The sequence below is a fragment of the Drosophila serrata genome, unplaced genomic scaffold, assembly GCF_035046125.1.
Source record: "Drosophila serrata isolate PLE 108 unplaced genomic scaffold, ASM3504612v1 contig_217, whole genome shotgun sequence".
NCBI lineage: Eukaryota > Metazoa > Arthropoda > Insecta > Diptera > Drosophilidae > Drosophila > Drosophila serrata.
The window spans coordinates 1,269,887-1,296,496 of record NW_028257115.1 but is presented as its reverse complement, the minus strand read 5'-3'; the positions used below and the strand labels follow the sequence as shown (position 1 = coordinate 1,296,496).

Genomic DNA, 26,610 nt, shown 5'->3' with positions numbered 1-26,610 from the left:
TTTCCAGATACGTTCCGTTGAAAGCGGCCATTTGGATGGTGTGTTCATGCACAAGAAGGCGCAGCGCTTGAAATTCCTTTGCGAGCGCAACGACAAAGTATTCTTCAGCAGTGCCAAAGGTGCTTCATCGTGTCAAATCTACTTTATGACGCTCAACAAGCCGGGCATGGCCAACTGGTAATCGATGATCTTGGCAGCCTTTTGCTCAACCCAGCAGTTAGGCAAATCCATAAACATTTTCTTCTTATTTTACACAAAAAAAAAAAAAAAACACAAGCAAAACAAAAAAAGAAAAGTATCTAAAAAGCGAACACACAACACACTCACACAACATAACGAAGAGATAATTAGCTGATTTAAGTGAAGAAGAGTGCTTATGAAATTCACCACGACAAACAACAACGTTTCAATTAGTAAATGTGCTAAGAGAGCTCAGAAGGGAATCGACGAGCCTATATATATATATATATATATATATATATATATATATAAAATAATCTACTTAATATTTAGAGAGACAAAACGAACACACATTGCAAGCTCACTCGCCGAGGTTTTTCGTAAGATCTGAAGAGAACAGAGAACAGAAACCGCAGAAAAGCAATTTATCCCTTATTCCTTTCGGTGTATGTATATTGACGTTACATAAAAATGATCCCAGATTCATTTCGAATGTCGTCTCAAGTATGTTGATTTTCCGATAATTATGATTTCGCTTACAAGTTAAACTTAAGTTGAAAACAAAGCAAGAACATACGAGTATATGTATCGAAGAGAACGTCGCATATACATATATATATATAAAGTATATAAATATAGGAATAATAACAATATGCAGTTAGTTTTTGTTCTTGATATTATCAAACATAGAATTTATTTGTGCGTTTTTCTGATAATGATCACACATGTGTTAGTGCAGAGCAGAGGAAATAGCGCTCATTTTATGGAGGAGAAAGAGAAAGGAGAAGGAGAAGGATAAGCGAAGCAAACAAAACCCACATAAACAAAAAACGCCATTGTAAAAACTAAGTGATACAAAAAACAAAAGTAAACAATTAAATAATTGATTAAATGTAAAATAAAAGCCGAAAAGCAACACAAAAACGGAAGCAAAAACCAAGCAAGCTTGCAACAATTAATGGAAATAAATGAACGCGCACCGCATGACGTTTATAGAGGGGATATACTCCTTGATAACCACAAATTGGAGGGAATTAATTACAAAAATAAAAAACCAAGAAAGCGAAGTGGATGATAATCTAGTTAAGCTGCATTTTTTACTGAACTTTTATACAGAGCAAAACAAAAAAACGAGAATGAATATTAATGAATGAACGATGAATTGATGAGGGAAGAGAGTAAACCAAAATTCTATAAAATCGTAGCATGTTACAATTTGATAACCATTAACGAACCGAACCATTCATCTCCGCTTGTTGTGTGCATTTTCCTTGTGTTTCTTACAAGCTTTCTCGATATCAAAAGTGGTCACGTTGCAATATTTATAAATCTCTATATATCGAACCATCAAAAACACTGGAACACTAATTCTGCCTTATTTTGTGTCGTCCCCAAGCACTCCTCCTTTTCCACACACCATATACACACACACACCAACCCCTCCCTACACACACAAAAAAGTCTCATTAAGGAAAAAAAAGTATGTTTAAAATATTGTTTGTTTTTGTGTTTTATAAAATTATTGTATGCCCCCATACCCCGTATTTAATAATGTTCATCGAAGCAAAATGGTAAACAAAAGTGCACTAAAATGCAAATCTAAAACAAGAAAAAAAAAGAAGAGTAAAAGAATTAGTAATAAATGCTTACTTTATTTCTAAAATAAAACAAGTAAAATGATACAGAAATGAATGTAAATCTAATTATTATATATATATAATCTCAAAATTAAAAAAACAAACAAAAAAATAAATGTAATATGGGTTTATTATCATTGGGAGGTGGGGATTGATATTAGCTTTGAGGCATATGATTTTAATATTTTTCCGAAGAAAATTTACAATCAATTATAGTTTGTTTTTACTGATTCAACAAATAATTCGATTTGTTTTAGTTTGGAAAGTAATTGGAAATGTGTGATAAGGTTATTAGGAAAAGTTATGTAAAGAAAGCTGGCTTAGAAATAGTTATATATTTGCAATTGCCTTATCAAAACTATTATCAATTCCTAGAAATATGTCACAGGTTAATTCAGTATAAAATTATTGTGGAACAAATTAATCAAATAAATCAATGATGCATCAACAGCCAGAGCCCCTATATAAACACTGTATTCGGAGGGCTTTGCATTTAGTTCAACTAATAACCTAATCAACTCAAAATGAATCCGATTCTTTACCTTGGGTAAGTTTCAAAATTATTATAATTTAGTGTTGCATCCTTTAATCCTTGATAATTTCTCCTTAGGTGCCTGGTGGTCCTCATCGGATGCTCTGTGTGGACTGCCCATGCCGAAGGAGACTTTGAATCTGAAAAGGCGCGTGTGATTCAAATCTACGGAAATCCGGGTGTGGATAAGGCCACCAAGATAAGGAATGCCGAGTTTCTGGCGCACTTTCTTGACAAGTACTCCGGTAATATCCAGATGACCCCCGAACTGCGTACACGTGTTACCGATGCAGTGGGCAAATATAAGGAGGAAAAAGCCAATCAACCTTTAGTGGACGGTGCGCCACCTCAAGGTGGTTTCCTTTCATCAATTCTAATAGGGATTCTTGTAGATATTGGCATCGAAGCTGCCGCTGAGGGAATCAGCAAAGCAATCTCCTAATTGCTTTTCAGAAGCATAATACTTTTGTTAATGATAATATTACAATTATTCTTATCCTTCAAATTTTTGAGAATAATTGCAACATTTAATAAATGATTGAAGGTAATATTTGCAAGAATCGATATTTTTATATGCTAAATTTTGGGGTAAATCAACGTTTGTTAAATTCAATTCGAAAAGATTTTCTGTGCTAATTTTTTATAGGGTTTACAATTCTGAATATTGAGTTTTGAAATTTAAAAAATTTAAAATTTTTGTCAAATTTTGACAATTTTAACTTAAAATTTTTCAAAAAATTAAAAAAATTTTTTTTGTTCTACAAAACATGGCTAGTTCGACTCGGCTGTTGATGCTGATCAAGAATATATATTATTTATAGGGTCGGAAAGACTCCTTCACTGCGTTGCAAGCTTTTGATTAAAATTATAATACTCATGCTAGGGTATAATAATACTAACGAGTTAAATAGAAAAAAAACAATCACTTCGATTACGATTTCTTGAAGAAAAACATTAATTATAAATAAGAAATACTATGGAATTACCACTGACCCAGATCTGAAAGAAGTATTGATAAGAGCTCGAGCCCCTATAAAAAGGGAGCTCCCATGGGACCAGCTATTAGTTTCGACTTTAAATCAAATCGAGAGCTTTAGCCATACGATGAATTCAACAATATATTTGAAGTAAGCTAACTTATTATTAAATTTACACTGATTCCCTAAATTCCTAATTATTATTCCTTAGCTGCCTTATAGTCATCTTCGCAAGCTTTATGTGGACAGCCAGTGCCGACATTGAATCTGAAAGGACACGGTTGATGAATATTTATGGAAGTCCTTGGGTTCATGAATTCGTCAAAGAAAGAAATGTACCTTTTTTGGTACACTTCCTTGAGAAGAACTCCCATCTTCTTAATCTTACACCCATACTTCGGTTACAATCAGATGATGCGGTGAGGCAATATAAGCAGGAAAAGGCCAACGAAATTTTGGTGGATGGTGTCCCGTCCCAAGGTGGGGGCAACTCAAAGTTCTTTAAAAAACTATTTGAGAAAATCGTTATACCACTGCTTGTCGAAGCCGGTAAACAGGGTATTACCAAAGCGATGGAAACAAAAGAAAAGAGATCTCTTGAGGGATTTTAAGTAACAGCTCCAATGTTATTGTATGTTACATTATAACTATGGCGTTGTTGTAATAATAAATAATAATAACATTTTAATGATCTGCGAGTTCGCAAGTTGTTCTCTTTATATAATAATTTTTAAAAATAAATCTCTATTTAAGAAAATTTTATTACTATAACCCCGTATAAATAAATAAAAGACTTTGTTATATTAATCAAATATTAATTTCCAATTTATTATTATTATTTAATAAAGATTTAAATTAAAAATCGGAATATCCAAGAGTTTAAACGATCATTGGCCTTTTGGGAATTCTTTGCCCAGAAGAAAACTTGATATACTTACATTCTTTAAATTTATCAATTTATTATTATTATTGACAAATCAAAGCTCTAAACAACGAAACCGGAAATGGCTAGAAGATTCTCCTGTTGATACTGATCAAGTATTTATATGGTTTATATGGTCGGAAATGACTCTTTCAGAGCGTTTGATGCTTCTGAATAATATTATAATACCCTGCAATTCTATAAAACATATATTTTAATTCAGAATAGTTTACTTTGCTCTTTTACGACCACCTAAGTATCTCATTCATAGATGTCTTTACACCTCTATTATTAAAGCTTTTGAACTGGCGTTGCCACTTTATTTTTTATGTATTATGTTTTTAATCGAGACTACTTAGAGCTGTCAAAAACTATCGATAGTTGAACTAAGAAATCTAATATTGCTTTAAGTACAATCAAAAAATTAAATTTTTCTTTGATACCGACATAGACCAATAAATTTACATAGATTTTTTTATATATCTAAAATTTGTGGCCTAATTACTGTTATCGCGATAGTTTAAAACCAATCGATACAGAGCCAAACTATTGCGTTATCGATAGCTCCATCGGTGTTTTGACAGCTCTATTCCCCTCTCTTTCTTTTCTTTTCCACCCGAAATTTGGTACGTCTCGCATCCGCTCGTGGAAAAAAATATTAATCGCGCAATTTAACAATGTTTATCGCATCATCCAAACGAAATTATACACAAAGCGAGAAGGGAATGACTTGCGAAAGCAGATGCACCCAATATTTCGTTGCCTTTTGCGATGGACGGGCGTTAAATGCCGACTTTTAACTGGACGACTTGGATATTAATTGTGATTCAATTGTTTTGCAGCAATGGGTCGCGTTATTCGTGCACAGCGTAAGGGCGCTGGTTCCGTGTTCAAGGCGCACGTGAAGAAGCGCAAGGGAGCCGCCAAGCTGCGTTCCCTGGACTTCGCCGAGCGTTCTGGCTACATTCGCGGCGTTGTCAAGGTGAGTTGTTGAAGTTGCCTCAACTGCACGGGGCGCATACAAACGGAAGCATGTAACCTGAAATAAACAGCGAAAGATGTTTATTTATTACCAAATATCACATCTTTAATTTTAATTTTGTTCTAGGACATCGTCCACGATCCTGGCCGTGGCGCTCCTCTGGCCGTCGTCCACTTCCGTGATCCCTACCGCTACAAGATCCGCAAGGAGCTGTTCATCGCCCCCGAGGGCATGCATACCGGCCAGTTCGTGTACTGCGGTCGCAAGGCTACCCTGCAGATCGGAAATGTGATGCCTTTGAGCCAGATGCCTGAGGGTACCATTATCTGCAACCTGGAGGAGAAGACCGGCGATCGCGGCCGATTGGCCCGTACTGGTGGAAACTATGCCACCGTGATTGCCCACAATCCGGACACCAAGAAGACCCGTGTCAAGCTGCCCTCCGGCGCCAAGAAGGTTGTGCCCTCGGCCAACCGCGCCATGGTCGGCATCGTTGCCGGCGGCGGTCGTATCGACAAGCCCATCCTGAAGGCCGGTCGTGCCTACCACAAGTACAAGGTGAAGCGCAACAGCTGGCCTAAGGTGCGTGGTGTGGCCATGAACCCTGTGGAGCATCCCCACGGTGGTGGTAACCATCAACATATTGGTAAGGCGTCCACCGTCAAGCGAGGCACCTCTGCCGGTCGCAAGGTCGGTCTCATCGCTGCCCGTCGTACCGGTAGGATCCGTGGTGGCAAGGGCGACAGCAAGGACAAATAAGCACTGGTTGCGGCAGTCCGGCGTGCAGGAGCAGCAGGTTTCGCCTGAGATCGTGGCGCCGGTGGCGCTAGTAGTGGTGCTGTTGTGTGCAGCAGCGCTGCTGGAGAGAATGCTATTCTATATGGAAAATCTGTATGTTGTTGGCATACACTTGACACGGCGGAATAAAACTTATTTGTAAAAAAAAAAATAAACTTTGTATTTGTCTTGAATGTTAATTATAACGGTATTTAATAGATCTGTATGCCTATACCTGTGTATGCAAAGGCTCACAATCGGCGCCTAGTTTATCTTTGCCCTGTGAACGGATAAACAAAGTCAAGTTCTTCGAATAGTTCTTGTTTATGGATCTTGTTGAGCTCCCAATTTAAATTTTTTCTATTTATTTATTATTTAATAGTAAACTTTACAAAACTATTACATGGAAGATTGTAGTGCTAGCTACGAGGCCTTCGACTGGGTAGTTTTGTAATAATATACAAAATATAAAGTTATCCTATTTTTCAGGTTGTTTTTTTAAATTTTAGATCAAATTGTTTTGTATTTAGGAACTTTTTATTATTATTTATTATATTTTCTTTTGTAGAATGGCTTTACGCCAAACAAAATATATATATAAAAAAATGAATTTTACACTAAATTAAACCTAGAAAATTATTCTGATTTGGTTTAAACAAGTTTTTTACGTATTTATTATAAAATAATTAATAATAAAAACGTTCGAAAAAAATCTCACTGAAATGTCAATATACAAAAAGGTCATTTTTTGGTCAGTGTCAAAAGAGAAATATTATAAACAAAAAAAGAAGAATATTAAACATACACAATAAAAATACACATTTTTTTAAGGGTTCCACCATAATTTCGAATTTTAAAAGGGTTTATTTACAGAAAAATTTCAATTTAATTGTTTCACTTGTATCTGTTCTACGTTTTCTCTTCAGATAAATTGGCATAGAAATGTTTGAAATCTTAACGAATTTATTGTTTAGATAAAAATAAATATATATTTTATTTTTAAAGCATTATTTATTCTTTGAATAATTAATTTATCCATTAAATTAAATATTTTAACCGAATTTAGCATGAACCGACTCCAGTAATCAGTATATTTCCATTTTAGACGCACGGTCACACTGACTGGCATTTCCGTCAAAATCCGGCCACGGTCAGTCTAAACGTTGTTGGTGTGTGCGCGGAGTGAAACAAATCGAATTCTTTAATTTCTCGTTAAGTACACGATAATGGATCGCACTTTCTACGAGGGCTGGCTGATTAAGTCGCCGCCCACTAAGCGAATTTGGCGAGCAGTAAGTTGAACAACAGTGAAAATCCCCCGAAAAATTGAGATAATGTGCTGCAAGTGAAAACCATTTTCTCCCTTTTGAGGAGAGAGAAAGAGAGAGGGAGAGAACCGAGCTTGGATCGAAATGAGGAAATTCCTCCGAGTGATCAGTGAAATGTGAAAACCGCAAAGGTTAACGGTAAACCAAAGGCCGGAAGAGATTTTCGCAATCTCGGCATAGTTGGCAGTGTTGTTGATTTTCCAAAGTCCATATCGGCGACTGAGTCACGAAGAAGACAAATAAACGGAACGATGGATAATCGCAGTGGCATTTTTTTTTTTTTTACAATTACGCTGCGCCTGTATTGGTGGGTGCCTGCCCCGAATGTGCGTGTGTGTGCGTTTGTTTGCCGTGGCTGATTTTGTCATATAAAATTTAATTCATTTTTAAGCCGAGGAGGGGATCATGATAGTTGATTGGAATGCAAACAAGCTAAAACCGCAGAGAGGCGAAGCGAATAGAAGCAGTGGCATCGATAATTGCAAAATGTGAATGAATTTACGATGGCTTCCTCCCTCTCTTTGGCTCTGTGCTCTCCCCTTTCGACTCTGCTTCGTTCAGCGCGCGTGTGTGTGTGTGTGTGTGTGTTAGGTACTTGCCCGTTCTGGTGTGTGTTGTTTATGTTTGCTTATGGCGTGGGAACGTGTTTTGGCGCTGGTCTAAATTTACGCTTAATTAATTTTTCGTTTAATGTTTACTTGAGGGAGCTGGTCCGCCTGCCCTCCCTCCCCCCTCCACTCATCCTCCAGCCGCTCGTGTATTAAATTACCGCCAACTGTTGCGTTTAATCAAATTTATTTTCCCCGTATTCTCTCCCCACTGTTTTTTTTTTTTTGAGTAGAAAGACAGCACAAAGGGAATGAGAATCCATGCTGCTATGTGCATGTTTATGTGCTGCATTTGCTGTTTGCTTTTATGTGTGCATCGGGCACAAAAAAAAATCAAAATAAAGCAACAACGGCAACCGAAAAACAATGACGCACTTGTCTTACCATCTCCTTGTTTTTGTTCTTGTTACTAGAGATGCGCTTGTGTTGTGAGTAAAGTCGTGTCACGAATTATGTATAATTTCCAGAAATGTTTTTGGAATAATTTCAGAAAACCTTATTGTCTTTTGTTTTGCCATAAACTGCTAAATTATGGCGAGAGGAGGGTCATCCCCTTCATTTTTTACATAATTAAAAGTAAACATTATAAAATTTAATGTTAAATATTTCAATATTTTTTTATTATTGATTTTAAATTGATTATATAAATGCGAAACAACACTTTTCAGAATATCATTATCATTGAAATCAATTTAAACTCATACGTTTCAGTAGTGGACTATAGAAAAGCAATCTAAATTAAGTGCTCAGGTTCTATCGCCTTTTGTAATGTTGGGACGAAAACAGTAAGAACTAGAGAAAGAAATTTACCAAAGAAACCTCCTTGAGGAGACAAACCCCCCTCACTTCGTTGATTGATCTCCTTGTACTGCATTAATGCTTCATCGGCTGATTGTCGCTCCGCTTGGGTCATTTGGAACCGATCGGGGTGCTTCTCATAGAAATCCATTAGCTCAGGGATATGCCTAAGCTTGGTCACGCGGTGAGTCGCATCATTTCCAAAAATATTCTTCAATCGTGTGTATTCAAATTGGGTTTCCTGGTCACCTTGAGCGCTGGCAGTGCACGCAAGGCTACCGATGATGACCACCAGGCAGCTGTCAAGGAATAATAAAAGCCATTGAGATACAATGCCCTTATTAATAATTCTAAACTTACCTCAAGAAAATTGTAGGATTCATCTTGTGGCTAAAGTTCTCGATTTGATTTAAAGTCGAATCTAACTGTGGATCTTCCCTCCCATTTTATAGGAACTTTCAGATTCTTATCAGGGGTTTATTCCATGGAATTCTAAAAATTTTACAGCTGTCGATTTTTAAGTCAATTTAGATTCTTTAATGCGAATCTGATTTCTAGGAACTTACATTTAATTTGTTTCTTTTTTTTTATGTCCAAATGATCCATGAACTTGGTTACTTTGAACCTAAACGCAATTTTAACTTTCTATTATTAAATACTACTACAATTTAAATATATTATATTCTATGGCAGTTAACAGGAAAATATTTTCCTTAGACTTTTAACTAATGAATTACATATTCAAGCATTCCCAATATTTAATAGCTCTTTTAATTAAATTACAGACCAAAACTTGTTTATGTTTGTTGATGTTTATTTAAATAAATTGTATTCATTGTACAATTAGCATTGCTATATTAATTAATTTACAAAGAAAATCGAATTTATTATAGGAGCCTGGCCCACTCAATTACGCATTTAAGTATTTTAGTTTTGGGGTCAGAGATAGTTCTTTAATAATCAGCACTATTTATATGCAAATGTTTACATTCTAAGAATTGTTTTAATATTTGTAATCTTGATTGTGATCTTAAAATTCGAATGGTTTCCTGCTTTCTATTATTGAACTCTGTATATTGTTTTAATATATATTTATATTTTTACAGTGGTTCTTCAAAAGCTCAACACTTTCTGAATAATAAATCATTCAGATAGTTTATTTCTTTTATAATTTTACGTGGCTAATATTTTGAGCTTCACTGTGTAAGCAAACCGTAATAATGATGCCTCAAGAAAATTATCTGCGTATTTCCATCGCCTCGGGGTGCCAATTTCTGGCTTGTGTGCGGCATTATGTTTATTGTTTATAATTCAATTAGCCGTGAAATTCTGCAGACGAACAAAAAAGAATCCATCGGAGTTTCTGTTGCTAGATGGGTCTCAAACCCATTGACCACTCCACTTTTCTCAGCTGTTTTAGCAATCAATTCTGATGGTGATGACGACGTGGGTGTAGATAGGTGTGCTTGTAAACACAGACACACACACACACTGGGTGTGTGTATGGCCGGCGATTACCCAAGAAAATGTCAATGCAAAATATGATTCGCGGAAAAGCAGCAGCGAACGTTGCAGTCGCCGCTTCATCACACGCTTACTCACCACTGGCGTTGGATTTTGATATAGCGTATATAGTATAGTGTAGTCAGTCGTCGAAGTGGTATAGTGGGCTGCTGCACCCTTTCATATAACCTTCGATCCAGAGTTCATCGTTACACCCTCGTTTCAATGTAGGTATCATCGTCCTCAGAAGGCTGTAATCACAAAAAGTAGTGTGAGTTATGTTTGTTTTATTGATATGGGTCTGAGTAAGGTCGAATAACAGTGGAAGTTTAGGAATTAAATTTAAACATTTAAGCCTGCCTTAAATTATAAATATAATCACTAAACAATAAAGGTTTTTCGTAGGGTTTCTTATCCAAGATACTTTTCATTTGAGCTCCAATGATAAGAATACGATACTGTTCTCCAGTATGACTTATAAACTTTGTCTTGGATATTGTTTTATGTTATCTTTAGTTGAAGAGTTTAAAGCGGGGATTCCTATTTTTGTGGAATTTAGTATAAGTTACAAAAGTACAAATAAAACCAAAGCTGTTATGTTTCAATTCTATTCCTTGTTTTTCCATTACAGCGCTGGCGTCGTCGCTGGTTCACGCTGAAGCAGGGTGAGATACCCGAGCAGTTCTGCCTCGAATACTACACCGACCACAACTGCCGCAAGCTGAAGGGCGTCATCGATCTGGATCAATGCGAGCAGGTGGACTGCGGCCTGCGGCTGGAGAATCGCAAGCAAAAGTTCCAGTACATGTTCGACATTAAGACGCCCAAGCGCACCTATTACCTGGCTGCAGAGACGGAGGCGGACATGCGTGACTGGGTTAACTGCATCTGCCAGGTGTGCCACCTGCATGACACCAAACAATCAAATGAGCTGCCATTGGGCGCTGTGGGTACAGGTGAGTGGGATGCGTTTAAAGAAAGGCCTACTCGAGTTCCTTAAATCTATTTCTAATCCCATTCCACAGATGAAAACCGCACCCAGCACACAAGCTCCAGTGGCGGACTGAGCAACTCCACTCAGAATACAACCACCACATCGTTACACTCCTCCGCTGGTACCACACAAGGGACAGCCGGCTCTGGTGCTGGAGGTGGTTCTACCACACAACTTCGACGGCCGGCGGTCATTGAACAGCAGCCGCTACCCCTGAACGCCGGTAACAATAACTCGGATTCGGTGTATGTCAATACCGAGTATAGTAATCGCGAGTCGATGCTTTGCGATGGCAACTTTGATCAGCAGGATCTGCTCTCGGCTGCCCAGCAGCAGCCGCCGCCATCGCCGGCCACGGCTCTGTATTTAAATCACAGTGCATTGATCCAGGCACAGGCAGCAGCTGCAGCCGCCGAGCAACAGCAACAGCAGCAGGCACGTCTGGCGGTCAGCGCCAATGGTGTGGTACGAAAGTTACCGGAGCATCTGGTGCTCACCCAACAAACATTGGCTGAGGCAGCCGCTCAGCAATGCAGTGTGCAGGCATCGCCCGCCCTGAGTACCGCCTCCGGACCGTATATACCCATTAGCGAGTGTTTCTCGGGCAGTCCACGCTATCTGCCGGGCACTGGGCTGCCCGGTGGAGTGGGACCCGCAGCAGGAGCGGGAGCAGGAGAAGTGGCCATACCAAACAATCCAACAACGCCGTTGAATAACTTGGACCCAAAGTTCTACGATACGCCGCGTAGTCATAACAATATTGGTCTGAATCTGACCAATGATCAGTCCTACTCACCGAAGATTACCAATTTGAGTCTGGTAAGTTTTAGTTAAATGTTAAATTCAATATTAAACTGAATGATAACGCTATTTGATGATATTGGAACTATGCCAAAGAAGAACCTAAGCTATCATTGTTCTCTGTATCTCTTTCAGCAACAATTGGCCAATGCCAATGCTAGTAAACAACGCTCGGACTCCGATTCGGAGAGTGTTTTTACGGATGACGATGAGTGGGCACATCCTTTGCCACTCCGCGAGAATGTGGGTAAGTTGTTAGAAATACCCACCCACTCATACAAAAAATTGAAATAATAACATGGTATTTATTGCAGATCGCAGCACCAGACCCTCGGATAGTTCGATTGAGAACGAAAGCTTTGTGCTGACCTACTCGCAACGTTTCTCTAAAATGCCAGAGGAAGGCGGCGGGGTGGCACAACCTGTTGAAAAGTTGAATTCCAAGCAGGCGGCAGAAGCAGCAGCGGCATCCGTCGCAGGTGGGGACCATCGAACGCTTGAGAAACTGGCCAAGGTGCTGAAGAACAAGAATAATCTCATATTGGACTTTAAGGAGAATGAAAAGTGAGTGGAAACACATGAAACATTAAAGTAATTTGTGTTAATAATATATACTTTAAGGATTCCTCGTGATCTGCCGCAGCTTTCTGACACAGAAAACACGTCACCGGCCATTGTGGCACAGCGCAATGCCATTTCGGCTTTTATCGAGGAGAGCTATGACATTCCACGCTCCCATCAGCTGCCCTACTACAATGTCAACCAGTTGCTGGGCGAGCGACCGGTGGTGGTAACCAGTCCGCACAACAGCAATCCCATTGCTGCATCGACACCGAATCTCATGGCCGCGACGGCTGCCGCTTTGACAGCCACTGCGACGGCGTCGAATCCCGGTCAGATTCCGGTTGCATCGCCCACCACCAGTTCGGCTCGAACACTGCCACGACCTCACTGCTATACAAATGCGGCGCCCACAAAGATGGAGGGAAATGTATTTCGTTACGATTTCATGGAGCAAGCAGACTGTCCGCCAGTTAATCGCAAGCTAAAGCCCAAGGTGGTGTCCGGGACGCCGGCTTTGGAGGATAAGCCGCCAGAGGAGTTCCCAGCCAAGCCGCCTGTGGGTGTGGAGCATTTAACCAGCAAGCTAGGAGCTGCTCATTTACAGCAGCAACAGCAGCAGGCTATAGTAGGACCGCCCAGTGTGGATCGAAAGTGCAAGCCAAATGCCTATAAGGTGAGAAGCTATATTCAAGACCTAAATTCTTGAAATTGTTTAAAACAAAACTTTTTATCATCTACTTTTAAGCTGGGAACGTCGGCTACCATGTCACCGGCAACGCGTCGCTCCTCGGGAGCCCCGCTTTCTATGGTGTTGCCACATGAAACGGATGTTCATTCGCCAGCGGCGGCAGCCTATTTCCATGAGACGCGCACCCTGCCGCGGCAGCAGCATCGTCAGCAACATCATCATCATCCCAATAGTCCTGGCAGCATGTCTGTGCAACATCAGCGCACCGTCTCTGCAGTCGCTGCCATGTCGAGCTCGGGAGGAGCCACGGCGGCGACAAAGCAACAACAGGCACCAGCAGAGCACAAGCTGCAGTACTTAGAGCTGGATGTAACCAACAAGCCGCCGCTGAACAGTTCCAGCATGAATGTTGGCAATCTGTATTCTCAAGGCGGAGACGCTGCGGGAGCCAGGGGTCCAAAGCCCAGCAGTGTTGTATACAATTCGGTGGACTTTCTCAAGACGGAGGCATTTAAGCGGATACGCGAGGAGCGGAACAAGGAGAGCACCGAGAGTGGAAAGTAATTCCCCTCCTACCCACAGCCCATACAACTTGACAACGTGCAATAACCAAGGAGACCGACCACGTTGCTGCGGATCCATTAGTAGTGCCTATACATAAAAAAATTATATGAAAAACAGTGCAAATTCCGATCGTCGAATTCACAGACCATTATTCACACTCACACATATCTAGTTCGTAAGTCTTTTATCTTTCAATCTGTATCTGCATCCTCACCAGAATCTGTGTCGTTCGTCGATTCATATTTAAATCGTGCTTCCAACACTTCCACATATTTATTGTTAAGCTTCTGAATCAAAATAACGATGTAACCATGACAAACAAAGCGATCTTAGTGCTAATTTTACAAATGCAACCACGCAAGCAAAATATTTATATATTATATACACGAATTTTATATGGTAACAAATTATTTACAATTCATAAATGTAACACATGTGTGCGACAACGCAAGCTGTAGCTTGATATTGTGCTTTAAAGAAATATATATATACAATAATAATACCAAATCCTGTCTAATTCGTTAAGAACTGTAACTCTGTTTAAAATAATGTTTTTTATCGGATCTATTTTGATCACTGTTATTTCCTAGCTCTGGGATGTAGTGCTAGCAACCATTGTTTGGTGTTGAATCAATCAAAGTCAACCCAGAAACACCTGACAACGCACAGCTACACGCCAAACAAACCTGTCATTATTATACGAATAGTCGGTAAACCTAGTATACGCTTTAGAGTTACTTACTTTCAACCTTATATTATTTGCATAAGCATGTCTCTGGTCTACATCACCCATCACGATGAGAACATTCTCGACTGTGAGCAGGAATTTGCCTCGGGGCCTAAGGCATCCATTTATAATTACAAAAATCGTAAGTTACCAAGGCTTAAGGGGGGAATATACTAAAATAATTCTCCGCCTGCCCCACAGCCACTGTTGAGAAGGCCGCCAAGTATGCGAGGAAACTTCGCGAACGCTTGAATGATGAGGACCAGAAGCTATCAGTTATCCTGCAAAGCGATGGCACTCGCATATTGACCGAGGCCAAGAAATCGCTGCATCGCACTATGGGCTATGCCCACACCCCCATTAATCCACCCAACGCTTTTCTTCGCAAAAATCAGGGTGTCAAGTGGCGACGGGAGAACACTCACAAGTGTCCAAAGCCTATACCGATGCCGCCACTACCGCCGGCGGGTAGTGCCGGTAAGGTAAAGATTGCTCCCAATTTCATCAAGCGCAACAAGGAAGCTGCAGGAAAGGTCACCATTTCGCCGCAGCCTCCTCGCTACATTGACACACCAGTGGGAACGCGTCACAATCTACTCAGCTCAGGCCTGGTGCCGCAGCACATTAGTCGAAAGGATTTCGGTAAAGTGCCGATTTACCTCAAGAGAACCAAGAAGATGCTGGCCGAAGCGAATGCCGTGTGTGCCAAGGAGCAGGCACGTCTGCTGGAGTTGTGTCGTGGCATTAAGGGTTTTACAAGGACTTCACTTACCATGGTCGACGGTCCGCCGGAAATGCCCGGCATGCGGGTGATGGACAAGCCCGAACGCAACGAGATCCTTGAGGGGCTGCGATCGAGCCTCACCGAGATGACCAAACAGTATCAGTCCATGTCGCTGCTCATCGACAGTCAGGCCAAGCGATTGCGCAAAAGCAAGTTGGAGACCGATTTGCGTCAAGTGGAACAGGATATCCTTTTGATTGAAACAACGCCCATCATCTATGTTTCCGAGTATTAAATCCAATTCTTATCGTGTGTGTCGGTGTCTGGTAGCCGAGTGGGTTTTCCTTTTCGATTTATCCGCTCTGCTCTTAGAGGCGGACACACACACACAATCCCATTTGTACTTTAAGGTTGAAAATAAATTGTAACGTTTATGCATTTAAGAGCTCCTCCGTGAAGCTGCCATGACAAAAGGGGCAGATTATTTGCTGGCTGTCTTTGTGCTCGTACAGCTCCTGGAGGTTCTCCAGCTCCATTAGGATCTGACGATCACAGAGGGTACAGTAGCGACGCTCCAAGCTAGGGGAGATCTGGAAAGAAAAGAGTTTCTCTCTTGAATATTTTAAGCTTTTAAATAACGATTTATCCATCTCTAAATATATACATATATTAAATTTAGAAATGTTTATACTATTTTATTATATTATCATATTTCTATTACTTACCTCTGCATAGGACACACAACAGCGTAGTCCAGGCATTCCTGACTCTTGATTAGGAGAATTACCACCCAGCTTTAAATGCAATATCTCCAAATGTGTGCTTATCTGTTCTACAAACACATTTGTGGTGGTCTTTAGAGGATGCTTCTCATGAAAGTCAGACTTAAGTTTGCTAATTAGACAGTGAGCCTCGTTAAACATGCTTTTAGCCGCCTCCTCCTGGAATGGCGTTAGTTTACTTGATGTTCGTAGGAACTGAAGTCTCAGTCTGATGTGTGTAGTGGCTAGCATTGCCAAAAGCAGTTCCATTTCGTCCAAAAACTTTCGAGCATGCTCCGTCAATTCAAGGAGGTTCGAGTGCAGATGGGAAATGGCTCTCAGGACATGATATTTAATTTGTAGCTTTAAAAGTTGCGATTCTGTAGCATCCTCGACAAATTGAAAGGTTTCCAATGGACTAAAGTCGATATATCTTTGCAGTTCCTTTTGGGAGAATATCTTCATGCGCAGCTCTGCCAAGTAGTCGGTGTATGGATTGATGGGCTCGTTGAACTTCAATTGGGTAGCCAGCCGATCAAGACCCTCTTCCGTATCCTCATCCTGTATCTTACCCACTTGCATAACTATTTGATTTCGTTGCCACAAGTGCGAGTTCATGTGCTCTTTGTTGCGAGTAAGGAACACGGTCAGCAGGTTGCCGTTTAAACTGTTGTTGAGATCCAAAACCTCGAAGTTTTCGAGCATATCCATGGGGATGGATTGCTTTGTTAGATTAAGCTGGTTGCTTTCGTGGCTGATATGAATGCGATGCAAGTGTTTGCTTATGTTTCCCACAACGTAACTATTGTGCCTTACGGCAGCGAGACCGGAGATTTTCATTCCACCAACATAGAGTCGTGTTTCTAGCCATTCTTCACTCTTCTCGGACATTTGCATGCACCAGGTAAGCAGATGTGCGGCCTTGCAGCAAGTTATGTAGTAGCAGCCTCTTTTGGGGCATCGGGTTATCACTCCCCTTTGCAGACCCATGCGATCCGGTTTGCTCCACAATTCTTTTATCAGTACAAGACAGGATTCATTCGAGGTGGAAACTCTGTAGAGTTGGATGATCCCTTTGACATCACCGACAAGCAGGAGATCCTCGAAAACATGTAGAAAGCAAATGCGATCCAAGCTGGTCTCCAAGACTTTGTGTTCACAAAGGGTTTTCACATCAGAGCTTAGGCTAAGCAACCACAAGCTCCCATTGGCGGTTCCAAAGACCAAGACATGTTTGTCATTATGGCTGGAAACCCAAGCAAACATCGTAATCCAAGCGCGATCCATAAAAGCCTGAAATTTTTCAAAGCTGTTGATTTTTGAGGACTTCATTGGTGGCAGCAGGGAATCCCGCAGGACGGTGGTCACATTGAGGCTATCCATGAGACTCCAGCCCGGGTACTCAGCGGGCTTGCTCATAAAGATCATTGCACCACGGGTGTTGAGCCAAGCTAGTAATAGATTCCCATTTGGCAACAATCCGTTTGCCTTCTTTACAGCTCTCAATTTCGCAGGTGGCACGGCCGCAGAGCAAACTGCCGTGTAGACTGGCTCCAGGGTCAAAGCTTGCGCCTCTAGGACATTACAGCTTTCATATATGGCCTCCAGATTCACTTGGTTAGCCAAAACATCGAGGGGTCGCTGCTTCACTGAGCTGAACTCAAAATCCGCCAAAATATATGGAAACGGAGCTGAAAAGCTGGTTTTATCGGTTATTTCCAAGGTAACCACGCTCGATTTGGAACCAATTAGGGCTATAAAGTCTCCATCCGCATGACTGGCTAGGAAGTCCTCAGTGGAATCCTGCCGAGCATCGCTCTGGGCGAGCACTGTGAATTGTAGGTTAGCTGGGGGATTGAAGAGAGGAGAAATTAGGTTAAATATAATATTTAAAGACAATGAAATCCTAAATTTATTCAAAGAACATGAGAAATGGCAATAAACTAATTAAGGCATAAAGAGTAGAGTGAAAAGAACGAGATAAATTACTGGGAAGATAATGTCCATCAGTTTTATATACAAAACATGTGAATTCTTTGAATTATATTGTTGTTTGTATGTAATTTAAAATCATTTATAAAAAGCTGCTAATTATCACAGGTAAAGTCCGTAAAATGATGTATTTTATTGTCAGTACGAATAGAGCGAGCACAACAAAACCCACAATAATCGGCAGTCTGCGCGCACACCAATATAACAACACACACACACTCACGTTTACCGACGCCTTGGCTGCCGCCAGAAATCGCTGCCTCAGTAACACTCATCATTTGGTCGCGCAAAGTTCAGGAATCCCAAGTCCAGTGGTATGGCGAGCAAGAAGTTTGGCGATTTCGTGAAGATTGTATCCCAGTACATTACCGGCACACAGGGCTTCGACCGGGTCGTAAAAATGGTGAGATTACAAAGAAATACAAAATTTGCAAGTGACGCCGTCGCCGATTCACATGTAACAGCTGGGGCTGAGCCAGTGATGGTGTTACATAACATTTCTCAGTTATCGATAACCGAGCGCGGTCTTAAAACTCTCATCTCTATCGTGAGCTATTCGGGGATTTTAAAAACCGTTGATTTTTAAATATTTTGTCGCTTCATTTGGTTTTAAACTATAGTGAAATTCCTTAACTTCATTCTTTTCAGATTAAAATCACGGATGGCGGTGATGGTCGTGTGGTCGGAGAGTTCACTGTGGAGAAGGAGCATCTGAATCGGGGTGGAACTTTGCACGGTGGTCTGACGGCCACCATTGTGGACAATGTCACCACATATGCCCTGATGTCCAAGGGTTCGCATCCCGGGGTCTCAGTGAATCTAAATGTGAATTATATTTCGCCAGCTAAGCCGGGTGAAGTCGTTGAAGTCGAAGCAAATACTGTAAGGGCAGGGAAAAAATTGGCCTATTTGGATTGTGTTCTTAGGCGGAAATCGGATGGAAGGATCATCGCTAATGGTGGACAAGTTAAATTTGTTGATTTCGAAAAGGAAAAGATGGATTTCTAATTCCTCTAAACATTGTTTAAATCTTACAAATAAATTAATCAATCTATCGATCTATCGATTCTTTGGTTCTTTGAAAGCTCTCGAAAACAGCTGTTGTTTGTTTATATTTTGTAACTTGATTATCGTTTCGGACTAATAAAATTCGTATCTTTGGGGTTATTCTGGATGTAGTTTTGGTAAGTTAAGGATTCCTGGAGATTACATTATATTATGTCATAGCTGTTCACCTTTTTACTCTATTTTTCAGAATAAACACTAGCAGCTAAGGGAGTGAGACTTAACATCCAATCAAAAAATTATGGGAACTCGCAAAAAGGGCTTGGAATTTGCCAAACACATCACCGAAATCATTACCAAATCGACGGGATTTGAAAACCAGCTTAACAAGGTGAGAGTTTCCATATAATTAAAGTCATATAGTAATCTGTCAACTTTTTTAATTCATTTCAAGGTGAAGATCTTGGGTGGCGGCGATGGATCCTGCTGTGCCGAACTGAAAGTGGACCAGGATCATGTAAACACAAGTAATTTACTGCATACCGGCTACATAGTGACCTTGGTGGACATGATCACCACATATGCCTTAATGTCCAAGCCCTGTCATCCTGGCGTTTCGGTGGATATTAGCGTGAACTTCTTGAAGGGTGCCAAATTGGGAGACGATGTATTCATAGAGGCAAATCTGGTCAAGGCGGGCCAGAACCTGGCCGTCATAGACTGCACGCTGAAGGATAAGAAGGACGACTCGGTAATAGCCAAGGGCTCTCAACTCAAATACGTTAATTTTGTATAGGAAATTGTTATAAAGAGGCTGCGCAGTCACCAATTTAATTGGTTGAAAATGGGAATCAACTTTCTCGATAAAGTTAAATAAACTAAGAAATCAACGAAAGAAGTATGAATGCCAATGAAGAACGGTTCGTTACCTTTTTGTTTTTACGATTTTTCCTTAGTATATCAGTTTATATATTTTATTTTTTTCAAACAAGGAAGTTTTTAAAAAAAAACACTTTTTACCTTTTACAAAATATATATTATCTTCACACCTCTTGATTGTTAAATAATCATTGGAAGATAGCAGCACTGTAATTGTGAGGGTAAATCGTAACCGTCTTCGGAAATCGTTGCCTCAGTTACACTCGTCATTTCATCGCGATAAGTTTAGGAAAACCAGATCCAGCAGAATGGCGACTAAGAAATTGGGACTTGATTATATAAAAAATTTGGCCGATTACGCTACCGGTAAACAAGGCTTCGACCGGGTTTTGAGAATGGTATGTTTTGAAGCTTGATTTTAAGATAAGTCTTATATTCTTTAAAACCCATAGATCAAATTGACGGAAGGCGGCGATGGCCATTGCTTAGGAGAGTTCACGGTGCAGAAGGAGCATCTAAATCGCGATGGAGTAATGCACGGCGGTCTTACGGGCACCATTGTAGACAATGTCACCTCATATGCCATGATCTCCAAGGGAAAGCATCCCGGTGTAACAGCTAACTTGAGCGTGAGCTATGTAACGCCAGCTAATCTAGGAGATGTCCTTGAAGTGGAAGCCAAAACTGTGAGGGCCGGAAATAAAATGGCCTATTTAGATCTGGTTATCAGGCGGAAATCGGATGGAAGGGTCATTGCCAAGGGGGGGCAGGTCAAGTACATTCAGTTTGATAAAAAAAAGTTGGATTTCTAAATCAAAACATAAACTGTTATCAAATTAAAATAGCTCTTGCTTCCATGGAATATATTTCAAGCCTTTATTCTTTGATATTATTTCGTCTGTTAAATTTATAAACTTTTATTAATGCAGTTGGTATTTACCTTAGCTTTGTTGACCTTTCCTGTTGACTTTTTCTAAAAAGCGCACTCAAAGATAAAGACATCAAAATCAAAGGAATCCATTCTCAACGATTGCAATCTTTTGACTGGTCGACGTCAGCTTCGGGAAAGTTATCTCAACCTTTAAGTTGAAGATCAAGTGATTGATAATTCTTATCTATCTATCTATCTATCTATCACTTGTATCTATTTGTATTTTGCACATTTCCAATTCCGAAACTAGTAGCTTAAAGGAGGTTAAAGAAGTCACACAAATTAAATAAATAATGGCAACTCGCAAAAAGGGTGTGGAATTCGTCAAACATATCACTGAACTCATAGCCAAGTCCAATGGTTTTGAAAGTCACCTTAAAAAGGTTAGAATTGCTAAATACATATGAATATCTTGAAATATATTTTCTTTAACGAATTTAAGGTAAAAATCCTGGATGGGGGCGATGGAACCTGCACTGCCGAAGTGAAAGTGGGCGCAGAACATGTTAACTTTTACAATTTCCTTCATGGTGGCTATATAGTCACCTTGGTGAACACGATTAGTACTTATGCTTTGATGTCAAAGCCCAGTCATCCTGGTGTTTCGGTGGATCTTAGTGTGAATTACTTGACTGGCGCCAAATTAGGCGACGAAATTGTCGTAGAGGCACGTCTGTCCAAGGTTGGCAAGTACCTGGCCTTTATTGACTGCACAGTCAAGCACAAAAAGGACGACTCGGTGATTGCCAAGGCCACTCACCTCAAATATGTAAACTTGTAATCATAAATGAGGCTTCAGAGATATGATATGGGAAACATATTGAATTTAAAATCATATATGCCTAGAAAAATGTTGATAATTTCGATTCTTTTCCAGTTATACTACAAATAACTTTCCCAGAAATTTCAAAAATAAACTTAAAACCCATTTATTTTGGATTTTATTTAATTTATTTTAATTTATTTTATTATTGAACCTGTCTAAGTCTTCAAATCTTTAGAAATAGGTATACCCTTAAAGGAAACTGTCCCTTCTCTATGGGATATATTAATGTGCTTTATTTTATTACATGTGTAGCATTGTTACATTGTTAATTGTTAGTTAATTATCAATTAAACATGCTCATTGCGTAATTGCCGGTGTGTTCTTTTTTTGTTTAGATTTTCTTTGGCTTTTTGATTAGAGTGAGTGAGTGGCTACACCTACGGATAAACGTGTACATCGATATGCGTATTTCATGGGGCTTTGTGGCTACTTCACTTGACGTTCGTTGGCAGCGTGGGGCAGTGGGGGCAGCAGGCCTCGGGTGGCGTCAGTGGATCCACTCCCGGCGGACACGAGACCTCGCCGCAGTGCTCCCTCAGGCAATTAACCTGGCCGTGGAAGCAATTACACTTGGTGCAGACGTCCGGTGACCACACCTCATTGTTCAGTCGCGTGGTGCCCTTGTCGTCGACGCAGTGGCTCCTCTTGGGCTTGTTGGACACCACCACCGGTTGAGCGGGTGCTGAAGCGAGCTGAACCACCGGCTGCGGTTCAGAGTCCACGGCATTGCAGGATTCCTCTAGCTTACGCAGCTTCTTGTGCAGCTTCTTGAGATCCTTCTGGAAACTGCCAATGAGCTCCTCCAGACCACTGACCCGCTCCTCGTTCACATCGTACAGGGACTCCAAGGGACTGTCATAGCTCTCGGCAGTGGTGGTTATATCCTGCTGATGGAGATCCCGCTTCCGCCTGGAGCTCCTCTTCGTGTAGGTTTGTGGTATGAACGAATCAAAGATGGCCGGCGGATTGTTGCACCTGCCGCACTCCTGCCACAGATAGAGATTAATGCCAGCGATATCCTCACACTTCTTGTAGCCACCTTGGTGTTTGGCCAACACAAAGACATTCTCGGTAACCTGGTCGAAATTATCACCGACATCGCAAAGGACGCGTCCAAAGTTGGACTGCTTAATCTGGACCAATTGTTCCGGCGTAAAGACGCCAGGATTCTCGTAGTACAAGCGATCACCATCGCGCAGGCGTCGGAACTGCTCAATGAGCAGGCACTGGAAGAGCGGACCCACCTTACCGCCCTCCACCTGATCCTCCAGGATGCCGCCCAGCCATACGTCCACATTGTCCGGATGTCCATAAAGTTCCTTCATCTTCTGCCGGATCTCGGCATTGCTGATCTCTCCCGCAAGATCCTCAAAGTCCTGGGCCACGGTCAGATTGCAGAACTTCCTGTAAACATTGTAACCAGGCATTCCATGATCCCTGCCTCGTTGGATATTAATGGCAGCCAGATCAAGTGCCACGGCATGCGCCGTCTGGAATAGCTTCTCCGTAAGCTCAGTATTCAGATTCTGATCAGGAGTCTTGAGCTTAGCGGGCACGGCCAGGAAGCCTCTCATCAGGGGATCCACTCCACCCTCGTAAGCCAAACGCCAGGGAGCAAAGAAGGCCTTGTGGAGCAGCAGGTGACCCTGGGGAATGGGCTGGAAGGTCTCGTTCAGACGATGCAGGATGGGATTGATGATGGTGTGGCCAAAACGGAGGGCAGCGGTGGCAAACTCATTGGCAATGCTGGGATTCACCGAAGGATCGTAGCCCTTGTAATCGCCCAGAATCTGCATACCACTCTCACCAATGATCAAAGGAAGCCACTGCTTAAAGGTGATGTGCTGCATCTGGGCACCCACAATCTTCCTGGCCTCCTGGTACAGCGTATCCCCATCCCAATGCGAGTTGATCTCCTTGAGCTTCTTGGCCAAACGATTGTGCTCCCGCATCCAAATTGTGTGCATGGCCAGGAGACCCACTTGCTCGTTGACACGAATATCACCGGAAACGAAGCAGCTCATGGTGTTCTCATCCAGATTCCTGCGGCAATCCATGCCATCCTGGGGAGCAGCAAATGGTAGCATATCCTTCTGACGGGGGAAGTGAACTCCCACACGGAGGAGACCCTCCTCCGCTGTTAGATTTCTCAGTTCCTGAGCAAATGCCTTACTATAGCCATAAACCTGCGAGGCATCTATATAGGATGTCAACTGATTGATCTGCTCCCGATGCTGAACGCTGTCAAAGAAGAGCGAGGTCATCCCGGAGCCACAGATGGCACTGGAACGCACCACATCGATGCAGCGACGATTGCGGACGCGAGGATCATTTGGTGGCACTTCGATGGGGTAGCAGGGTGGTGCCATTTCACAGCTCTTCTTGCAATCAATGCCATCCCAGCTTTCCGAACTCACCGAGGGTATGGCATGGTCCAGATCGTGATCCAAAAACTGACCCCACTGCATTACCATGTGCGTGATCCGGGCATCCGGCGTGATCTCCTTGGTGGCCACAATTGAGGTGGAAACGAGACGAGCACTGGGCTTGGCATGGCCGGAGTAGAGCATTCCCTTTGTCCAGCCCACGGGCATGCTGAAGCCATTCTCATAAATCGGAGGCGCCAATCTCCGGAAGGCAGTGAGTGAGGCGCCCCAAGTGGGATGCTGCAGATTGTTGCAAGTGCCATCGATGCTGCGGTATCGCGAATGATAACACATATCCGTACAGTTGGGCATCTCACGGTGCTCCATGCATCCGGAGAGCTCGGCCACCAAGTGTAGATGCTCCCGTGAAAGCAGATCTCGGAACTCATACTCCTCACTAGCCATGGTGAGGTTGTCACCCTTCTGCACATGCTTTCGGATATTGACCAAAGTCCTCTCATAGATCTCGGCTGCCCGGGCCAACTGACGAGCTTGACCAGTGGGAAACCGGAAGACACGCAGGAGTTCACCATAGTTTGGTGGCGCCTTGTCAGATCGATTGGAGAAGAGCATGTCCAGGGTATTGTTAATGGCCAAATCAATCTCCTTGGCTGCCTCGGCAAAGGCAATGCGCACATAGCGATCGCCTGGAGCCAAGTCTACGTTGTTTCTGAAAGGAAGAGGTAAATACGTATTCAATTAATTAAGTTAAAGGGTGCTTTAACATTACAGAAGAATATATTTCGACACTTTATAAAACCCCAAGAAAGTAGCACCTAGTCTTATCTAGAACTTGTTCTAATTTCCCAACCACCAACAGTTGACAATCTCCATAAAAAACAGCACAAAGCGCTGAAACAATCAAGATATTTTAAGGAATTTGCACATTTTAATTACCATAATGCCAGGACCAAGAGTCGAGGAGTCGCAGATTCGGTGGACTCCAAGAAAACTCGCCCAAATGGCTGCCTTGTCTAATAAAAATGCCCGACAGTCTATTTCCCTTTTCTGCGCCTTTCCCTTTGCCACGAAATTATGCTGCATTTTTTCCCCGCCAGCAAAAAAACGAAAAAGATGGAAAATCCGCGCTTTCCTTTCCAGCTCTGACTGTGGAGAAGGATGGGGAGTGGGCCCAGGCCAGGGCACAGCATTAACAACAATTCATGCCTGGCATTCTACGCTGTGCTGCCAAGGAATGCTCCTCCTCGAGGAAACTTTCGCCTGTGTAAACTTTGGCATTGTGCTGCGGCGAAGGCGACGTTGTAGGTAATAACTTAACGACCATAATACACCCTGTTGCTGCGAAAATAGTCTGCCACTATCACTGGTCCTGGCCTGGCTCTGACTCTGGCTCTGGCACTGGTTCCCTTCTGGCCAGCAGTGGATTTTGCGGACCCGCCAACTACATATTTCTATACTGCCATCCTGTGGCTGCCCTTTTGCCTGCTGTTTCGCACAGTTGACAATTGTTTTGGGGTATTTTGGACATTGGTCATTGGGAGAGGAGATTAGGAATTATAGGAGAATATTTAGACTAAGGTTAGGAATTTATTTAAATTATTTTGAAGTGTATTTAAAATACCCTCAACAACTTAAGCTATGTTCAAATGAGCTAGACTGAAAAAAGGGAATGGGTATTTCAGCCTTAAATCATTTTTAAGGAGTTAATCTTCTGTCTAAAATATTGTAGGAACAGAAAAAGGTTTTAATTTCTAAATGATTTGTTATTATATTAAAAAATTATCTTAAGAACCCTATAAAATAATGCTATATTATATTAATCAATATCAGAATAGCTTTTTATTTGTTTGTGTCAATAAATATGTTTCTTTCTAATTTGTATAAAGTTCAGGAGTTACCAAATTGTATCTCTTTAATTAAATTTAAATAATTCCATTTCTAAAGCTTTAATTTCTATAATGAACTGTTATTAATATATATATCGTATATGTATAGATATATTTTTATAATGTACTATAAATATTTTTTTGATATTTATTCCTTTATAAAGGATACTCTTAACTCAAAAGAAAAAAAATGTAGTATTTGAGTAGAGACTGGGGAAGACATACCTCTAAGCTTTTAAATATTTTTAATATTAGTTAGGAAAAAGGCTAATCTTATTTATACAACCTTAATCCCCAGAATGGTATTATTACTGCTGTTTTTAAATTATGAAAAAAATACCTAGCAAATTTAGATGCCATCAGATTTATTTATTTCTCAGCAAGGTATTTCTGCTGTCGCCACTTTGGCTGCTGCCTAATTTTGTGTAAAGTTTTTTGTTGGCTTTGGCTTCCGCTCCTGTACAGTCCTCACTCTTTACTCTCGCCTTTGCCACATGCTGTGGCGTATGGCAATGTATTTCCGTGGTTAGCCTTTTTGCCAGAAGCACTAGGATTGGGAGCAGAAGCAGGAGCAGGAGCAGGAGCAGAAGCAGGAGCAGGAGCAGGAGCAGGAGCAGGAGCAGGACCAGGACCAGGA

At 41.4% G+C, this 26,610-nt stretch overlaps 13 protein-coding genes across 27 annotated transcripts in view; 10 read left to right on the top strand and 3 right to left on the bottom strand.

Annotated features, from left to right (window-relative positions):
• msn (serine/threonine-protein kinase msn) overlaps positions 1-1,933 on the top strand; it is a 40,503-nt gene extending 38,570 nt beyond the window's left edge. For all 15 annotated transcript variants that reach the window (XM_086829576.1, XM_086829573.1, XM_086829569.1 and 12 more), the window contains one exon: positions 8-1,933. In XM_086829576.1, coding sequence (XP_086685702.1) covers positions 8-181 — 174 coding nt within the window. In that variant the 3' untranslated portion in view covers positions 182-1,933. The remainder of the gene's footprint in view (positions 1-7) is intronic.
• On the top strand, positions 1,910-2,909 carry LOC110188858 (protein Turandot M-like). Its single transcript, XM_020958764.2, has 2 exons — positions 1,910-2,364; positions 2,428-2,909. Exons 1-2 carry the CDS (start codon positions 2,342-2,344, stop codon positions 2,789-2,791), a joined length of 387 nt encoding a protein of 128 aa, XP_020814423.1. The 5' UTR covers positions 1,910-2,341; the 3' UTR covers positions 2,792-2,909.
• Positions 2,910-3,226: 317 nt separating this feature from the next.
• LOC147644206 (protein Turandot M-like) lies at positions 3,227-4,194 on the top strand. The gene is made up of 2 exons (XM_086829577.1): positions 3,227-3,476; positions 3,538-4,194. The coding sequence occupies exons 1-2, from the start codon at positions 3,454-3,456 to the stop codon at positions 3,935-3,937; spliced, it is 423 nt and encodes a 140-aa protein (XP_086685703.1). The 5' UTR covers positions 3,227-3,453; the 3' UTR covers positions 3,938-4,194.
• A 437-nt stretch (positions 4,195-4,631) lies between these two features.
• On the top strand, positions 4,632-6,183 carry RpL8 (ribosomal protein L8). The gene is made up of 3 exons (XM_020958761.2): positions 4,632-4,874; positions 5,091-5,230; positions 5,357-6,183. Exons 2-3 carry the CDS (start codon positions 5,093-5,095, stop codon positions 5,987-5,989), a joined length of 771 nt encoding a protein of 256 aa, XP_020814420.1. The 5' UTR covers positions 4,632-4,874; positions 5,091-5,092; the 3' UTR covers positions 5,990-6,183.
• Positions 6,184-7,097: 914 nt separating this feature from the next.
• dos (daughter of sevenless) lies at positions 7,098-14,362 on the top strand. The gene is made up of 7 exons (XM_020958783.2): positions 7,098-7,299; positions 10,876-11,200; positions 11,270-12,057; positions 12,175-12,286; positions 12,354-12,603; positions 12,661-13,276; positions 13,349-14,362. Exons 1-7 carry the CDS (start codon positions 7,234-7,236, stop codon positions 13,853-13,855), a joined length of 2,664 nt encoding a protein of 887 aa, XP_020814442.2. The 5' UTR covers positions 7,098-7,233; the 3' UTR covers positions 13,856-14,362.
• Positions 8,533-9,333, bottom strand: LOC110188877 (protein Turandot X-like). Its single transcript, XM_020958791.2, has 2 exons — positions 9,102-9,333; positions 8,533-9,040 (listed from the first exon to the last, which is right to left on the bottom strand). Exons 1-2 carry the CDS (start codon positions 9,122-9,124, stop codon positions 8,677-8,679), a joined length of 387 nt encoding a protein of 128 aa, XP_020814450.2. The 5' UTR covers positions 9,125-9,333; the 3' UTR covers positions 8,533-8,676.
• A 94-nt stretch (positions 14,363-14,456) lies between the features above and the next one.
• Positions 14,457-15,749, top strand: LOC110188872 (enkurin). The gene is made up of 2 exons (XM_020958786.2): positions 14,457-14,724; positions 14,784-15,749. Exons 1-2 carry the CDS (start codon positions 14,625-14,627, stop codon positions 15,599-15,601), a joined length of 918 nt encoding a protein of 305 aa, XP_020814445.1. The 5' UTR covers positions 14,457-14,624; the 3' UTR covers positions 15,602-15,749.
• Positions 15,716-18,572, bottom strand: LOC110188871 (uncharacterized). Its single transcript, XM_020958784.2, has 3 exons — positions 18,283-18,572; positions 16,032-17,914; positions 15,716-15,896 (listed from the first exon to the last, which is right to left on the bottom strand). Exons 1-3 carry the CDS (start codon positions 18,335-18,337, stop codon positions 15,738-15,740), a joined length of 2,097 nt encoding a protein of 698 aa, XP_020814443.2. The 5' UTR covers positions 18,338-18,572; the 3' UTR covers positions 15,716-15,737.
• Positions 18,329-19,154, top strand: LOC110188874 (acyl-coenzyme A thioesterase 13-like). The gene is made up of 2 exons (XM_020958788.2): positions 18,329-18,462; positions 18,708-19,154. Exons 1-2 carry the CDS (start codon positions 18,376-18,378, stop codon positions 19,065-19,067), a joined length of 447 nt encoding a protein of 148 aa, XP_020814447.1. The 5' UTR covers positions 18,329-18,375; the 3' UTR covers positions 19,068-19,154.
• A 163-nt stretch (positions 19,155-19,317) lies between these two features.
• On the top strand, positions 19,318-19,979 carry LOC110188875 (acyl-coenzyme A thioesterase 13-like). The gene is made up of 2 exons (XM_020958789.2): positions 19,318-19,455; positions 19,519-19,979. The coding sequence occupies exons 1-2, from the start codon at positions 19,366-19,368 to the stop codon at positions 19,858-19,860; spliced, it is 432 nt and encodes a 143-aa protein (XP_020814448.1). The 5' UTR covers positions 19,318-19,365; the 3' UTR covers positions 19,861-19,979.
• On the top strand, positions 19,525-20,809 carry LOC110188873 (acyl-coenzyme A thioesterase 13). Its single transcript, XM_020958787.2, has 3 exons — positions 19,525-19,984; positions 20,142-20,341; positions 20,396-20,809. Exons 1-3 carry the CDS (start codon positions 19,969-19,971, stop codon positions 20,753-20,755), a joined length of 576 nt encoding a protein of 191 aa, XP_020814446.1. The 5' UTR covers positions 19,525-19,968; the 3' UTR covers positions 20,756-20,809.
• Positions 20,810-21,062: 253 nt separating this feature from the next.
• On the top strand, positions 21,063-22,008 carry LOC110188876 (acyl-coenzyme A thioesterase 13). Its single transcript, XM_020958790.2, has 2 exons — positions 21,063-21,257; positions 21,317-22,008. The coding sequence occupies exons 1-2, from the start codon at positions 21,168-21,170 to the stop codon at positions 21,653-21,655; spliced, it is 429 nt and encodes a 142-aa protein (XP_020814449.1). The 5' UTR covers positions 21,063-21,167; the 3' UTR covers positions 21,656-22,008.
• Positions 21,803-26,610, bottom strand: part of Pxn (Peroxidasin) — a 37,573-nt gene continuing 32,765 nt past the window's right edge. The window contains exon 10 of the mRNA XM_020958731.2: positions 21,803-24,796. Coding sequence (XP_020814390.2) covers positions 22,132-24,796 — 2,665 coding nt within the window. The 3' untranslated portion in view covers positions 21,803-22,131. The remainder of the gene's footprint in view (positions 24,797-26,610) is intronic.

What these genes read in the sequence shown, in the direction of transcription:
- LOC110188858 (XM_020958764.2), top strand. Translation starts at nt 2,342, where the DNA reads ATGAATCCGATTCTTTACCTTGG. An exon ending in AATCCGATTCTTTACCTTGG is followed by an intron (nt 2,365 to 2,427) that starts GTAAGTTTCAAA and finishes ATTTCTCCTTAG; the next exon opens with GTGCCTGGTGGTCCTCATCG.
- LOC147644206 (XM_086829577.1), top strand. Translation starts at nt 3,454, where the DNA reads ATGAATTCAACAATATATTTGAA. An exon ending in AATTCAACAATATATTTGAA is followed by an intron (nt 3,477 to 3,537) that starts GTAAGCTAACTT and finishes ATTATTCCTTAG; the next exon opens with CTGCCTTATAGTCATCTTCG.
- RpL8 (XM_020958761.2), top strand. Translation starts at nt 5,093, where the DNA reads ATGGGTCGCGTTATTCGTGCACAGCGTAAGGGCGCTGGTTCCGTGTTC. An exon ending in ACATTCGCGGCGTTGTCAAG is followed by an intron (nt 5,231 to 5,356) that starts GTGAGTTGTTGA and finishes ATTTTGTTCTAG; the next exon opens with GACATCGTCCACGATCCTGG.
- dos (XM_020958783.2), top strand. Translation starts at nt 7,234, where the DNA reads ATGGATCGCACTTTCTACGAGGGCTGGCTGATTAAGTCGCCGCCCACT. An exon ending in CTAAGCGAATTTGGCGAGCA is followed by an intron (nt 7,300 to 10,875) that starts GTAAGTTGAACA and finishes TTTCCATTACAG; the next exon opens with CGCTGGCGTCGTCGCTGGTT. An exon ending in ATTGGGCGCTGTGGGTACAG is followed by an intron (nt 11,201 to 11,269) that starts GTGAGTGGGATG and finishes CCCATTCCACAG; the next exon opens with ATGAAAACCGCACCCAGCAC.
- LOC110188877 (XM_020958791.2), bottom strand. Translation starts at nt 9,124, where the DNA reads ATGAATCCTACAATTTTCTTGAG. An exon ending in AATCCTACAATTTTCTTGAG is followed by an intron (nt 9,041 to 9,101) that starts GTAAGTTTAGAA and finishes ATTCCTTGACAG; the next exon opens with CTGCCTGGTGGTCATCATCG.
- LOC110188872 (XM_020958786.2), top strand. Translation starts at nt 14,625, where the DNA reads ATGTCTCTGGTCTACATCACCCATCACGATGAGAACATTCTCGACTGT. An exon ending in CATTTATAATTACAAAAATC is followed by an intron (nt 14,725 to 14,783) that starts GTAAGTTACCAA and finishes CCTGCCCCACAG; the next exon opens with CCACTGTTGAGAAGGCCGCC.
- LOC110188871 (XM_020958784.2), bottom strand. Translation starts at nt 18,337, where the DNA reads ATGATGAGTGTTACTGAGGCAGCGATTTCTGGCGGCAGCCAAGGCGTC. An exon ending in CAGCCAAGGCGTCGGTAAAC is followed by an intron (nt 17,915 to 18,282) that starts GTGAGTGTGTGT and finishes TCAATCCCCCAG; the next exon opens with CTAACCTACAATTCACAGTG. An exon ending in GTTGTGTGTCCTATGCAGAG is followed by an intron (nt 15,897 to 16,031) that starts GTAAGTAATAGA and finishes TTTTCTTTCCAG; the next exon opens with ATCTCCCCTAGCTTGGAGCG.
- LOC110188874 (XM_020958788.2), top strand. Translation starts at nt 18,376, where the DNA reads ATGGCGAGCAAGAAGTTTGGCGATTTCGTGAAGATTGTATCCCAGTAC. An exon ending in TCGACCGGGTCGTAAAAATG is followed by an intron (nt 18,463 to 18,707) that starts GTGAGATTACAA and finishes CATTCTTTTCAG; the next exon opens with ATTAAAATCACGGATGGCGG.
- LOC110188875 (XM_020958789.2), top strand. Translation starts at nt 19,366, where the DNA reads ATGGGAACTCGCAAAAAGGGCTTGGAATTTGCCAAACACATCACCGAA. An exon ending in TTGAAAACCAGCTTAACAAG is followed by an intron (nt 19,456 to 19,518) that starts GTGAGAGTTTCC and finishes ATTCATTTCAAG; the next exon opens with GTGAAGATCTTGGGTGGCGG.
- LOC110188873 (XM_020958787.2), top strand. An exon ending in TCGACCGGGTTTTGAGAATG is followed by an intron (nt 20,342 to 20,395) that starts GTATGTTTTGAA and finishes TAAAACCCATAG; the next exon opens with ATCAAATTGACGGAAGGCGG.
- LOC110188876 (XM_020958790.2), top strand. Translation starts at nt 21,168, where the DNA reads ATGGCAACTCGCAAAAAGGGTGTGGAATTCGTCAAACATATCACTGAA. An exon ending in TTGAAAGTCACCTTAAAAAG is followed by an intron (nt 21,258 to 21,316) that starts GTTAGAATTGCT and finishes AACGAATTTAAG; the next exon opens with GTAAAAATCCTGGATGGGGG.